The following is a 13705-nucleotide window of genomic DNA, read 5'->3' on the forward strand; positions in this document are numbered from 1 at the left end:
TATGGTAAGAATAAAGAACCCTCTAAAAGCCAAGATTGTATTCCCTTCATGAGATGCTTTGAAGGATAGGTTTAGGCAAGTATTTGCCAGAGTAGTCTGTGTGTGGTTTATCTTCCCTCATCGAGGAAAACAGATCAGATAAGCTTCTAGGATTCCAGGTTGTCATGGCCTTTAACACGACTGTGGAAGGAAATACCTTTTTGAAGGTGTTTTCAGGGGAATGCAGGTCAAGAGGAAAAGTAGCTGTCCTCTCAGAATGACAAAAGAAAACACACAGTGTGGAGACTTATTAGTCATCAGTTTGAGTGAAATTCAGGACATTCAACTGAGCTGAAGGAATTCTTCTCAGACTGGGTGTCTCAGTGAAGGCTTAAAAAATCACATCTTCTGGATAGGATGAAGCATACTTGATTTGCAGGTACAACAGAGGCATTTAGTAACTCAAGATGCTTTGTGAAGCTTAATCCTTTCTGGACCTCTGTGTTTTTAAAGGGAGGTGTTTCTTCCTCTCTTACACACTCAGGAAAGACCTCAGCTGGAGCACTGCATCCAGCTCTGGAGTCCTCAGCACAAGAAGAATATGAACATGTTGGAGCAGGTGCAAAGGAGGGTCACAAAAATGTTCAGAGGGCTGGAACAACTCTGATACAATGACAGGCTGAGACAGTTGTGGTTGTTGAGCATAGAGATGAGAGGGCTCTGGGGAAAGCTTAGTGTGACCATTCAGTACTTAAAGGGTGCTTATAGGAAGGTGGGAATTTTTAGTAGGGCAGTTGTGATAGGAGGAAGGATAATGGTTTAAAAATGAAAGAAGCTAGGTTTAGAGCAGACCTAAGGAACAAATCTCTTACAATGAAGGTGGTGAGACACTGGGCCAGGTGATTTAGGGATGTGGTAAATGCCCCATCCCTGGGAATATTCAGAATCTGAATTAATTAGATTGGAAAAGACCTTCAAGATCACTGAGTCCAACTCATCACCTAACACCTTCTAATTAACTAAACCATGGCACTAAGTGCCTCATCCAGCCTCCTTTTAAACACCTCCAGGGATGGTGACTCCACCACCTCTGAGGGCAACCTATTCCAATGACCAACCACTCTTTCTGTGAAGAACTTCTTCCTAACATCCAGCCTAAACCTGCCCTGACACTTATCAGAGTCAGGTTGAGCCAGGGTCTGAGCAACCTGATCTAGTGTAGTATATCTCTGCTCGCTGCAAGGGCTTTGGACTATATGACCTTTAAAAGTCTTTTCCAATCTAAACCTTTCTATGATTATTTTATAGCATTCTAGTTTAAAGCCATTTGGAACAGTGGGGAAGCCTTTCCAGAGAAATTCAGAGCCATAGAGAAGACTCAAAGGATCAGGACATTGTTTGCTTATTTAGTATTTGGCCATGTAGTTTGTTTTAATGTCCTTACTATAAATGATCTTGTGACTGAAATAGTAACTGTGAGGGCTTGCTTGATAAAATATGCTTAAACTTAATATTGAGAAGGAACAATTCCTGAGTAAATTACCTATTTTTCTCATGTATACCTGATCAAAAGCTTTCTCAATGCAACAACAGAGGACAGAAAGTAAAGGGCTGGGGCATTAGGAAGAAAAGTATTAAATGCTACAAAATCAGACTAAAATGAAACTAAAATGAAACTAAAATGTTGTAGAAAAAAAAAAGGTGGCTTAAGTTACATCAGCCCAGGGGAAGGTCTTTGCTGTTTAGTGGCCTGGAAGTGAGGAAGAATATTTGACACAGCAAGTTTTGCATCAGAATGCCAGGGTGCCAGAGAGATGTTTAGAATACTGGAGAAGAGAGTTTGCAAATAATCTGTTCAGTCTCTTTCTTTTTCTTTCTGGAAATGTTGAGATTTTCTGAGTCAAGCTGCTGATTTAGTTCTCCTGTCTGTTCTCTAACTGCTATAGAGGAAAGCCTAAGCAAACCTTCTTTCCAGTTGTGGCTTCTGTTCCACATTCCTCTTTCTGTTGTTGTTTTCAGATAGCCCATTGACTACCGAAGAGTGAATCCACTCTTTAGTAGTCAACATTTTCCAGCTAGGAACTGCACTATGGTGTGCAAGGTCAGCAGTCCACATCGATGCTTTCTTCCATATCCCACACCTTGATAGGGGTACTTTCAGTGCAATGAAGTTCCCATAGCTGTGAAGATGACATTTCTCTGGCACTTTAAAGTCTTGGAAATGGGGAAAGGAGAAAAAACATTCTGGTTTAAAGTTCATGCTTGTGCTAGTTCGAAGCTAGCTAGAATGTTTTGGAGAGAAGAACTGGATTACAGGCTGTGATAGGAAAACAGTGGTGATGTCTACTTCCCCCACAGGCCTGCTGAGAAGTATAGGAACAAGAAATGAAAACATAGGTAACTGCAGACAGGAAGGGAAAGCCAAGAGGTGACTCAATATGAGTTAGCTTGCTTGACAATCTGAGGTTTATTGAGACCATCAGGCTTCAAGTTACGGAGCATAGACTTTTAAGTTAGGGTGAGCAAAGTGAGCATGAATCCAGCATGCAGTGCAGTACATCTAAAGATTGGAATTTGTATGTTCCTCCTATTTCCCTCCTAATCTGGACACAGTCCCAAAGAAGTCGCTTATCAGAAGGCTGAAAGACAAATTCCTTTTGAGCTTCACAGTCTCAAGTTGTGCCGGGGTAGGTCTAGGCTGGACGTTAGGAGGAAGTTCTTCACAGAGGGAGTGATTGGCATTGGAATGGGCTGCCCAGGGAGGTGGTGGAGGCACCATCCCTTGAGGTCTTCAAGAAAAGCCTGGCTGAGGCACTTGGTGCCATGGTGTCTTGGGTTCAAATGCAAGTTCCCAGAGACTCTTATAAATTTGGTAGACCCAATGACAATTTATAGAATTTATAGAGTTTATAGAGTGCCCTCTCCTCCTCCCCCTCCTTTCCCCAAAAGACAGGGAGAGAGAGATAAAGGTAGGGACACCCCAATAAATCAATCTCACTCGATTTGGAAGTTAAAAAGGAAAAGTTTAACAATAACTTAGAAAAAGGGATTGGAGGTAGGGGAGTTTACAAAGGATAAGGAAGGGAAAACAGCAAAATACAAAAACAGGGATGGATACAACCCGAGTAGTGTGATGGTGTCTCTGCCTCGTGGCTGGTATGCAGTATCAGTGTGTGTGTGCGGTCATGAACGCAGGTAGGGAGAAAGAGGGCGAAAAGAGGAAGAGACAGGAGAACTCCTGTCTTTTATACCACAGGAAGTGGGGGGAGTGGGCTAACCATCACCTGGAGTGTGGCCCACCCCTGAGGAGGGGCCAAGACCCCTAGGTTCAGGTTCAGGGTCACTCCCCCAGGAGTGTTAACCCTATACACATGGTCTAGTTGACTGGCTAGGGCTGGGTGCTAGGTTGAACTGGATGATCTTGGAGGTCTCTTCCAACCTGGTTGATTCTATGATTCTTCACATACACTGCTGTGGCTTAACTGTGCTTCAATGCTCAAACCTCACATCAAGGGCTTGATTGTACAAGCTTCTAGGGACTCATGTCCCCTCTTCTTCAACCAGTTCCCAACAGATAACCACTCTCACTTGGGCTTCAAACCATCACAATGCTAAAATCAGAGGCATTTAAGCAATGTAAGACTAGGATGTTATATAGATTGTATTGCTACAACATATAAGGACAGGATGTGATGGAGCATGACCGTAGCCATAGTGCCATGACTGCACAAGTCAGTACCCCCAAAATCAGGAAGAATTACACCACTGGCTGCTCAGAGTCAGTGATATGGATTATTAGTGTTAATACAAATGAAAGTTACTTGGCCAGACTCTAGAGATGCCTTTGTAAACCTCCACTGTTACGTCCACCTTCCCGAATACATCAACTCTCCCCTGTTTTGGTGGACAGAGACATCACTTCTCCCTATCCACCCAGAGAGAAACTCACTCCTTGGTCAGTCATTTCCCCCTCTTTTCTGTACTGCTTAGATAATTGCTGCTTTCTTTGTGATCATCACAAGATCAGTCTCACTGTAGTGAGCTTTTTAGAAACGATGTATAGTATTTACCCACAGATGTGGTGCCTAAGTGGAGTGGGGGTAGGGGAAACATTGTGGAGTGTTGGTTTCTTTGCTGCATTTGCTTTTTATTGTTATTTTCCTCTCTGTAATACCTGGGGAAAAAAAAACAAACCTTGCAAAAGGTCAAGCTGTTAAGGATGAAAATATCCCTCTCTAGTATGGTTTCATTGTTCCTCTACAAGGTTTTCCTACTACTGTCTGGTTTGCTTTGTGTTTATAGAGTGCCATAGCACAGTGGGGGGGCCTTGACTACAGCTTCTGGACATAATGGCAGTAGGGCTTTTCTAATACTGCTGCTAGCTGCTGTTGCTCCTATGGACAATGACCAATGTTGCTAAGGGCTTCCTCTCCCTCACTCTTCTGAAGCAGACTGCCCTCAGGACCTGCTGAGATCAGAGGTCTTCCAGGGCAACACATTCCCTCTGCTCTCTTTGAACCTCTATAGACAACCAGGATTTCCTTCTAAGTGCTCCCTTTTGCCTTTCTGGTCACAGGAGGATAAAGTAGCAACAAAAATTCACAGTTCAAGATAGTGAATCCAGTGTTTTCTGTCATCTAAGAATATTCAGGTCACAAGTTGTGTGTCCTTTTCAATGTGGCTCTTTTGGACGACTGTCTCTGGTTTCATACTATATTGTTTGTTTTTTTTTTAATGTAGTAACTTCTTTCCTCTGTAGGCTTCTTCCCTGTGGTCCCCTGTTGAAAGAGGTCCTGAGCACTTGAAATGTTTTGCTATTTTTGGCATACCTGGCAGTCTGGGGCAAGGTTTTTTTCCTCACTCATTATCAGCTCTACATCAAAGGCTGTAAATATGACCAAGATGTGATGCTTTTGAGTGACTGTTAGTTGTAACAATCTTAGAATCTCTCATGGTTAGTTTCTATCTATATTCATAGAATCACAGGGTTCAACCAGGTTGAAGAGACCTCCAAGATCATCCAATCCAACCTAGCACCCAGCCCTAGCCAATCAACTAGATCATGGCACTAAGAGCCTCATCCAGTCTTTTCTTCAACACCTCCAGGGACAGTGACTCCACCACCTCCCTGGGCAGCCCATTCCAAAGGCAAATCACTCTCTCAAGATATTCTGTGTCCTTGATGAGAATGCTGCCTTTAACAATTAGACTGCTGCGATAAGAAATGTTTTGGCAGAGGTGAACAAGCCCTGCAGGGATCTGCTTCTGTAGATTACCTGAAGTAGCCCCTGACAAATGTGTTTGGTTGGTCTCTTATCAAAGTAATATCTTGTTGTTTAGTACAGGGGATTCAATTTTCCAGCAAATTCTCAAATGCCCCACAGTTATTACAGAAGGCATCTGCCACATAGATGGGAGTCTTTCCTTTTCCCTTTACAGTGTAATGAAGGTCAGGGTCGACAATTTCCTGGATAACTTTTCCTCCTAGGTACTCAGGAGTCATGGGAGGTTTTTCTGAGTGAAGATTTTGGGACTGCATTACGTTTTGTTTTCTTACATGAGTCAGAAGTCTTTTATACAGGTGATCACTTGGGACTCATATAGTTATGTTCTTTTTGTGATATTCTTATTTTCCCTATTTTGAGTTTGCTTGCCTTAACCTCAAGAAATTAACTTGTTAGGATCTTGAAGAAAAAAAATTCAAAGGCCTTGCTGACTGAAAACTTTGGCAGAAAGGAGGCTTGAATTTGATTTTCATATGCAGCTGCATGCATGCCTGGGCTTTGCCTTCCAGTTCAGGACTGCATATCTAACAGTCTTTGCTTCTTGAATCGAACTTCCCTGGCAGATCAGACTTTCCCAAGATGTGTGATATTTGTTTCTTTCCCAAGATGTGTGATATTTTTTTCTTTCCCTGGATGTGTGATATTTTTTCAATCACTAAAATGGTCATTTTTTACTTGTTAGTGTACTGCACTGCAAAACAATCTGTGATTTCTTTCCCTTTCTATTCACCTGAAGAGGGTCATAGAATCATAGAATCAAGCAACATCATCCAGTCCAACCTAGCACCCAGCCCTAGACAGTCAACTAGACCATGGCACTAAGTGCCTCAGCCAGGCTTTTCTTCAACACCTCCAGGGATGGTGACTCCACCACCTCCCTGGGCAGCTTATTCCAATGCCAATCACTCTCTCTGCCAACTACTTCCTCCTAACATCCAGCCTAGACCTCTCCCAGCACAACTTGAGATTGTGTCCCCTTCTTCTATTGCTGGTTGTCTGGCAGAAGAGACCAACCCCCACCTGGCTACAGCCTCCCTTCAGGTAGTTGTAGACAGCAATGAGGTCTGCCCTGAACTTTCTCTTCTCCAGGCTGCACACCCCCGGCTCCCTCAGCCTCTCCTCATAGGGTTTGTGTTCCAGGCTTTTCACCAGCTTTGTTGCCCTTCTCTGGTCAGAAAATGGCATCAATTAATTCTCCCATGCTTCTGCTGAGCAACTGAGAGAGTCATTGGCCACTGGAATGGGCTGCCCGGGGAGGTGGTGGAGTCGCCGTCCCTGGAGCTGTTCAAGGCAGGATTGGACGTGGCACTTGGTGCCATGGTCTGGCCTTGAGCTCTGTGGTAAAGGGTTGGACTTGATGATCTGGGAGGTCTCTTCCAACCCTGATGATACTGTGATGTCCCTATGTTTTAGCTTACTGGATGAACGTTGCTGAACTGTCTGGGACCTTTGGGATGTCCCAGCTTTATGAGCTGTGGCATCTAGACCCCAGTTTCATCGCTCATAAAAAACTGCAGAGTTAAATTTAAGAACAGAGTTCACCTCCTTTGTTCTGCAAGTCATCACCCGTGCCAAAAAAGGTCGTGCTTTCTAATTGCTTCATTTGTATGACAGATGGAGCTAGGGATCAAATTCAGTAGCTGTCTTTAAGATACGTTGCAGAGCAGTATCTAGCTTTAAACAGGGCTGCCTTTTTGGTTCCTAAAAAAAGGCACAAACAATGACGGGCTAAAAATAGCTGTTCACTTGGAGTTGACGACAGTTTCTGAGAGCTTGTCTTTAGGAAGATGTTGGAAAAAAAAACCCTGCCGCCTTCTCCCCTCCCCCCTCCTCCCTCTGCCTCTTTTTTTTTTCTTCTTTAAATGCACATCCTTCTGTTTAAGCTTCTTCACCTCATTGCCCACAGACAGATACCCACTGACTCTGATAGGACTTCAGCATCTCTCCAGATTTCCAAAGGGGTTTTACGTAAAGCATTATTTAAAGACATTCTAAAAGTCGCTGCAGATATTTTCTGTGAAGTTATGCTTATCCTACACAAATTGCTCTGTGCTGATAGAGAAGGAGGTAGTAAAGCCTCTTCCACTCTTTGCCTCCCACAGTATCTGCTGCAGTGAAGGGGGGGGGGGGGATAGTGGCAAAAAAAGAGAGGCTCATTTCTGGTTTTATTCCTGAAGACTGCTTCATAATTCATTATGAATATCAGCGGTTCCCGATGCTGTAAACAAAGAGTTCAGCCTTTGACTTCTGTGTCCCTGCAGTCCAGTAAGCAAGCAGTTAATTCGTAGCACCCCAGCAGTTGACAGGAGTGAAAGAAGTGGTTTGATCTTATTTTTTGTGCTTGTGAATTAAAGCTTTGCCTCCTGGCTAGCTTCTGAGTTCCCTCCTTCTGCAAGATATTGGAGCAGTTCGAATTCAGAAGATGTACTTACAAATGTGAGGACACAGCCTTCTCCAGGATTTGGCTTTTTTTTCCCTCCCCCCTCTGCTTTCATTCTAATTTTCCTCTGTGTTCCTGATCGCAGCAAACGGTGTGAAAACGATGTCCAGTGCCTGAGCTAGGCACACAATGCAACTGAGCATCTTCAGAACTAGTCTGCTGCATTTTGATTACATGAGAGTGAAGGAGTAGGTGGGACTTTTCCTTTAAAAATAGATTAGCACAGGGGGACTGAACTTGCGTTGAGGAGACGTTAATAAGCCAGACAGCCATTGTCCTTAATCAGAGCCTGTGTTTGTAAGTAGAACATGTTGAATCTGTCATGATTGATGACGTTGGCTTTGTTAAAAGGGATGCTGCATCTTTAACAAGAGCAGACAGAAACAGTGCAGAATCTACAGTCAATGTGAGAATTGGAAGAGAAGCCTTGCTTTGCTTTATTTTTTTCCCCCCCCTGAGTGTAGCCTTTGTGAAATACTGGAAAGAAAAACATAAAGCCAGGGGGAAATATAAGTAACCCGCTGCTTACATTTTAATTCCTCACCTTTCCCCTCTGGGTGAGTTCCCCCTCCTTCCCCCCCCCCCCCCCCCCCCCCCTCGAATTTAAAATGCTGGAAGGAAAAGCAACTGAGGTCCAAGTTTCAGAGGCTGAAATCCCTGCTAATTGAAATTACTGGGCATATCTCTATATATAGTCGATGAAGAGACATGTAGCTTTCACTCAGTGCCTTCAAGACATGTCTTTCTGTAGTCAGAAAAGCAGAGATCAATGCATTTTCAAACTGACAGAGGGAACGGATGCTCCTTAGTAGCACATGCTCGGGATCGTGTGTGTACCGTTTGTGCAGAGCAGAGAAGCTGAATACTGCTCCATATGCTCCTTGTTTACTGCAATGTTTTTTGCATGTTACTGTGCACTCCGGACTAATGTGAAGGTAAGAGGAGACGAGACAACAATCTGGCAGGAATGTACATGTAAAACCAGCTGCAGAAAATGTCTACCTTGTGTTGCTGAATACTTTAGAATTGCTAGCTGAACATGCATATTATTACAGGTGGTTGTGGAGGCTTTGTTTTATCGTTGTCTGTGTAGCTAAAGCATAGAAGCGTGTTTTAATTTTGCAGCTTAGGGACCTTCCGTTTTTTAACTGCTTGCAGTTCAGGTTCCGGGCTTGTATGGGCTGATAAACATGTTTTGCTACTGTCCAGGTAGGCCAGAATCAAGATGCCAAAGGCTGTTTGTGCAAGGCTACATAGCTTTGTATAAGATAAGGATTCCTGTACTCTAGTCCCCAGTGCATCGTCCAAGTGATGCTTTCTTGTGGATTACTTGTCTGAAAACTGGGGTGGGGGGGGGGGGAGGTGGTGGTGTCTTACTGCTGTTATCCGTGTTGGTTTTTGTGCTGATTTGTTTCTAACTTGCATCACACTGCATACAAACAAACTATAAGCAAAATCCTAAGTAATAAAAAGAGGATTATTGCTGCAAAATGCTGCAAATGCCATTTGGCAGCACTGGTCTCACAGCAACTTACAGTAACCGGCGTTTGTCACTCATGCCAACATTGACTTGCTCTGCTAATTAGTGTCAGAACTTCAACATAAGTTGCTGGATATATTACCTTTCCTGCAAGTAGGACAATATTAGCAGACAGGATCACTGGCACTGAATAGAGCTCTAAGCCTAGCTGTGGGCCAGCTGTGGGAATCCAGTTGCATAATTTAAGTGAATTACAGTCCTCAGTCAGCATATTGGGGAGCTACGTTTGGCATTCTGGCTTTTGCAAGTTGAAATGAGCGTGTCTGTCCGGGAAGAAAAGCACTGGCAAGTGCTGAATAATCATAGTTTGACTGCTTTTACCTGGAGAAAAAATTGTAAATGGTTATTTTGCTTCCAAACTGCTTTAAGCATGCCTCTGAATTAAAGTGAGTTTGCTGTCCTTGCACTTGGAACAATAATGATGCAGTTCATACTTATTTATTAGGTCAAAACATTTTCTGGCCATTTGGTTCAACAAGAGTTTTGCATTTAAACCCCACGTCCTTAAGAATCTGCTGCTTTGTATGTGCTCAAAGTCTGTGTTCCTGATTGCTCTAGTAAAATAGCCTTCACATTTTATTACTTCCTAATTAACTTTTGCAATTCACTTTCTGTGCCACTTAAAAATATCTTTTCTTTGACTGTGTGGATAAAAAGCCAAAAAAAAACCACAAAAGAGTTAAAACTTTTAATGCTGTTCTGTCTTTCTAAGCTCCATTTATTATCCTCTCCTTATGTTTTGCCTAGAACACTTTAGGAAGGTTAGTAAGTGATATCCACATTATATGTCCTCTGTTCTGCGCGGTACATCATCGATAAAGAAATATTTTGAGACCAACCATTCTCTATTGCTCATCTTGTCCCCCAGCCTGCAGTATCTATGCTGAAGGTGTTCTGTGAAAGTGAGTCTGAGACTGAGAAATGATTTCTCAGTTTAAATAAGAATAGGTACAGGGGAAATTTCAATATGACTATTTTTACTGTAACTTCCATGAGATATCTTATCAGTAAGTACCGCAGCAACTCTTAGGAGCCATATAGGTTTAACTGTTGACTTTTCTTTTCTTTTCTTTTCTTTTCTTTTCTTTTCTTTTCTTTTCTTTTCTTTTCTTTTCTTTTCTTTTCTTTTCTTTTCTTTTCTTTTCTTTTCTTTTCTCTTCTCTTCTCTTCTCTTCTCTTCTCTTCTCTTCTCTTCTCTTCTCTTCTCTTCTCTTCTCTTCTCTTCTCTTCTCTTCTCTTCCTTTCTTTCTCTCTCTCTCTTCCTTTTTCTCTTTCTTTCTCTCTTTCTCTCTCTCTGTGTCTTTCTTTCTCTCTTTCTCTTTTCTTTTCTTTCTTTCTTTCTCCCTCTCTCTCTTTCTCTCTCTCTCTTTCTCTCTATCTTTCTCTCTTTTATTTTTCCTTCCTTCCTTCCTTCCTTCCTTCCTTCCTTCCTTCCTTCCTTCCTTCCTTCCTTCCTTCCTTCCTTCCTTCCTTCCTTCCTTCCTTCCTTCCTTCCTTCCTTCCTTCCTTCCTTCCTTCCTTCCTTCCTTCCTTCCTTCCTTCCTTCCTTCCTTCCTTCCTTCCTTCCTTCCTTCCTTCCTTCCTTCCTTCCTTCCTTCCTTCCTTCCTTCCTTCCTTCCTTCCTTCCTTCCTTTTCTTTTTCTCTCTTTTTCTTTCTTCTCTCTTTCTCCTTCTTTTTCTTGCTCTCTTCTTCTTTTTCTTTCTCTTTTTCTCTTTCCTCTTTCTCTCTCTTTCTCTCCTCTTTCTTTCTTTCTTTCTTTCTTTCTTTCTTTCTTTCTTTCTTTCTTTCTTTCTTTCTTTCTTTCTTTCTTTCTTTCTTTCTTTCTTTCTTTCTTTCTCTTTCTTTCTTTCTTTCTTTCTTTCTTTCTTTCTTTCTTTCTTTCTTTCTTTCTTTCTTTCTTTCTTTCTTTCTTTCTTTCTTTCTTTCTTTCTTTCTTTCTTTCTTTCTTTCTTTCTTTCTTTCTTTCTTTCTTTCTTTCTTTCTTTCTTTCTTTCTTTCTTTCTTTCTTTCTTTCTTTCTTTCTTTCTTTCTTTCTTTCTTTCTTTCTTTCTTTCTTTCTTTCTTTCTTTCTTTCTTTCTTTCTTTCTTTCTTTCTTTCTTTCTTTCCCTTTCCATCCATAAACACAGGGAAAAAAGCAAAAGGCTTATACTAGTCCAAGTTTGCCAATTGTTTGGATAAGGTAGTTTGAATTTGTTGGAACTTGTTCATCAGTTAAGTGTCTCTGGAATAATTATTTGATATGCAGTACCTGTTATTATTTTTCCAAGGATGTTGTTTTCATTTCATCAAAGTCATCCACTTTAAATGTACACATTTATCATCTGCTTTCCAAGCTATGCATTGGGGTGCAACATCATAAAAGAGAGCTGAATCAACTTTGCAGATCTGCCCACACATGGCTCCAGTAGGGCTGTGTCTCTTGTATCCTCAGTAGTTCCTGCACTCTGTTTTTGGCATTTAATATTCATCAATGGAAGTTCATTGAAAGGTGCTCCCCATGCCTGGTCATTCTGAAATGTATGACATAGTGTTTCTACCTTTAACTTGGTTGGCACTAACATAAGCCAGAGCTTTACAGGTGGCCAAGATAAATGTAGTACATTATAAAACATCTGGGTTTGAGTTTTGTGTTTCCCCCCCTTTTAAATGGGTGGAAAAATCTCAGTGGTTCTCAAATATTTTAGTCTTTAAGTCATAAGATGGAGTTAAACTATAAGTCCAGGCTGTAACAGTAAATAGATTTACTTGCCCCTGTAAGTGAAAAAGAAAAGCAGTTGGGTCTGTTTCTGATGGCAGCTGCAGTTTATGACTTTAGAGAAAGCAGATTTTTCATCTTCAAGGTAGGACTCTTGCTTCTCGATTGCCAGATTGTCTGAAACTGCCCATGTGAGCTTAGCTGGCAGATGTGGACTTAGAAAAAGATCTCTGTCCCAGAATTTCTTAATCTCAGCCTATTTTTACAGTTGATTAAAGAGCAATACCAGCCACAAAAATGTACCTGCCTATGTGTGTCACAGTATCACAGTATCACTAAGTTTGGAAGAGACCTCACAGATCATCAAGTCCAACCCTTTACCACAGAGCTCAAGGCTAGACCATGGCACCAAGTGCCACGTCCAATCCTGCCTTGAACAGCTCCAGGGACGGCGACTCCACCACCTCCCCGGGCAGCCCATTCCAGTGTCCAATGACTCTCTCAGTGAAGAACTTTCTCCTCACCTCCAGCCTAAATCTCCCCTGGCGCAGCCTGAGGCTGTGTCCTCTTGTTCTGGTGCTGGCCACCTGAGAGAAGAGAGCAACCTCCTCCTGGCCACAACCACCCCTCAGGTAGTTGTAGACAGCAATAAGGTCACCCCTGAGCCTCCTCTTCTCCAGGCTAACCAATCCCAGCTCCCTCAGCCTCTCCTCATAAGGCTGTGCTCAAGGCCTCTCCCCAGCCTCGTCGCCCTTCTCTGGACATGCTCAAGCATCTCAATGAATTTCTGAATGTGAATTTCTCCCTGCCTGAGCAGAAACAAAGTTGTGGTTAAAAGAGGTAGAAAGATGTCTGAGAAGTTGTGAACAAAATCTCTTTCTCTGTCAGAGCTACTCTTGACCTACAGTTTTTTTAAGTAAGAAAAATCAGCTTGGATTAAAAATTTAGGAAGAAAATACAACTATTGCTTACTATTGTCTGTTCACCAGACACATGCTCTTAAAGTTCTACATATTTGCCTGATCCCTTTCTTAGTTTCTCACATATGCACCACTTTGCACCTTACTGGAAGGTATCACACATGAGCACTGGAGGCAGGGAATTAAAATCTAAAAGCAATGCCTCCAAGATCAGACCTGTTCTTGTGGCCATATGCAGGGTGCCTGGAAAAATGAACTCCTGCTGTGTGCAATAGTTAATATTGTTGTATTTTCATCAGGACCACAGGCAAACTATGGCAAGGGGCTGCTCAGTGTCCCATGTTTGTAGCTTTAATTGTGCCCACTTTGTATTGAAAATATGGTAGAGATTTATAGAAGTTACCATTAAAAACTTTCTGTTGTTGGCTTAGCCAAGTGTTTTAAATTCCCTTCACGTTGGCAACATTTCCTGTAAGTCTATGGTAAATCTCCCAAATATTTAGCTTCTACAGTCTGAGCAAAGCTTAAAAACCGTTTATGGTCTGGAGTCATGCATCAGGACATCACTTTGGACATGATTTTCACCTTGCTCCAGATTTATTTTCAAAGCTTCAATTTTCATTTGCAAACAACTTGCAATGCACTTGCAGCCTGGATGGCCAACCAGATCCTGGGCTGCATCAGGAGAAGTGTGGCCAGCAGGTTGAGGGTGGTGATTCTCCCCCTCTACACCGCTCTGGTGAGACCCCACCTGGGGTACCGCATCCAATTCTGGAGCCCTTATTACATGAAGGATGTGGAGATGCTGGAGAGTGTCCAGAGAAGGGCCACAAGGATGCTCAGA

At 42.4% G+C, this 13705-nt stretch overlaps 1 protein-coding gene across 17 annotated transcripts in view; it reads left to right on the forward strand.

Annotated features, from left to right (window-relative positions):
- The window catches only part of DLG2 (discs large MAGUK scaffold protein 2), a 1415634-nt gene that overhangs the window by 376474 nt on the left and 1025455 nt on the right, over positions 1-13705 (forward strand). The window contains exon 1 of one of the 17 annotated variants that reach the window (XM_064169319.1): positions 8342-8639. The exons of 15 other annotated variants lie outside the window; for them this stretch is intronic. In XM_064169319.1, coding sequence (XP_064025389.1) covers positions 8520-8639 — 120 coding nt within the window. In that variant the 5' untranslated portion in view covers positions 8342-8519. Of the gene's footprint in view, positions 1-8341; positions 8640-13705 lie in introns of those variants that run through there. One more of the 17 variants, XM_064169341.1, reaches the window with a different exon arrangement.

This window comes from Pogoniulus pusillus, chromosome 3 (assembly GCF_015220805.1).
Source record: "Pogoniulus pusillus isolate bPogPus1 chromosome 3, bPogPus1.pri, whole genome shotgun sequence".
Lineage (NCBI taxonomy): Eukaryota > Metazoa > Chordata > Aves > Piciformes > Lybiidae > Pogoniulus > Pogoniulus pusillus.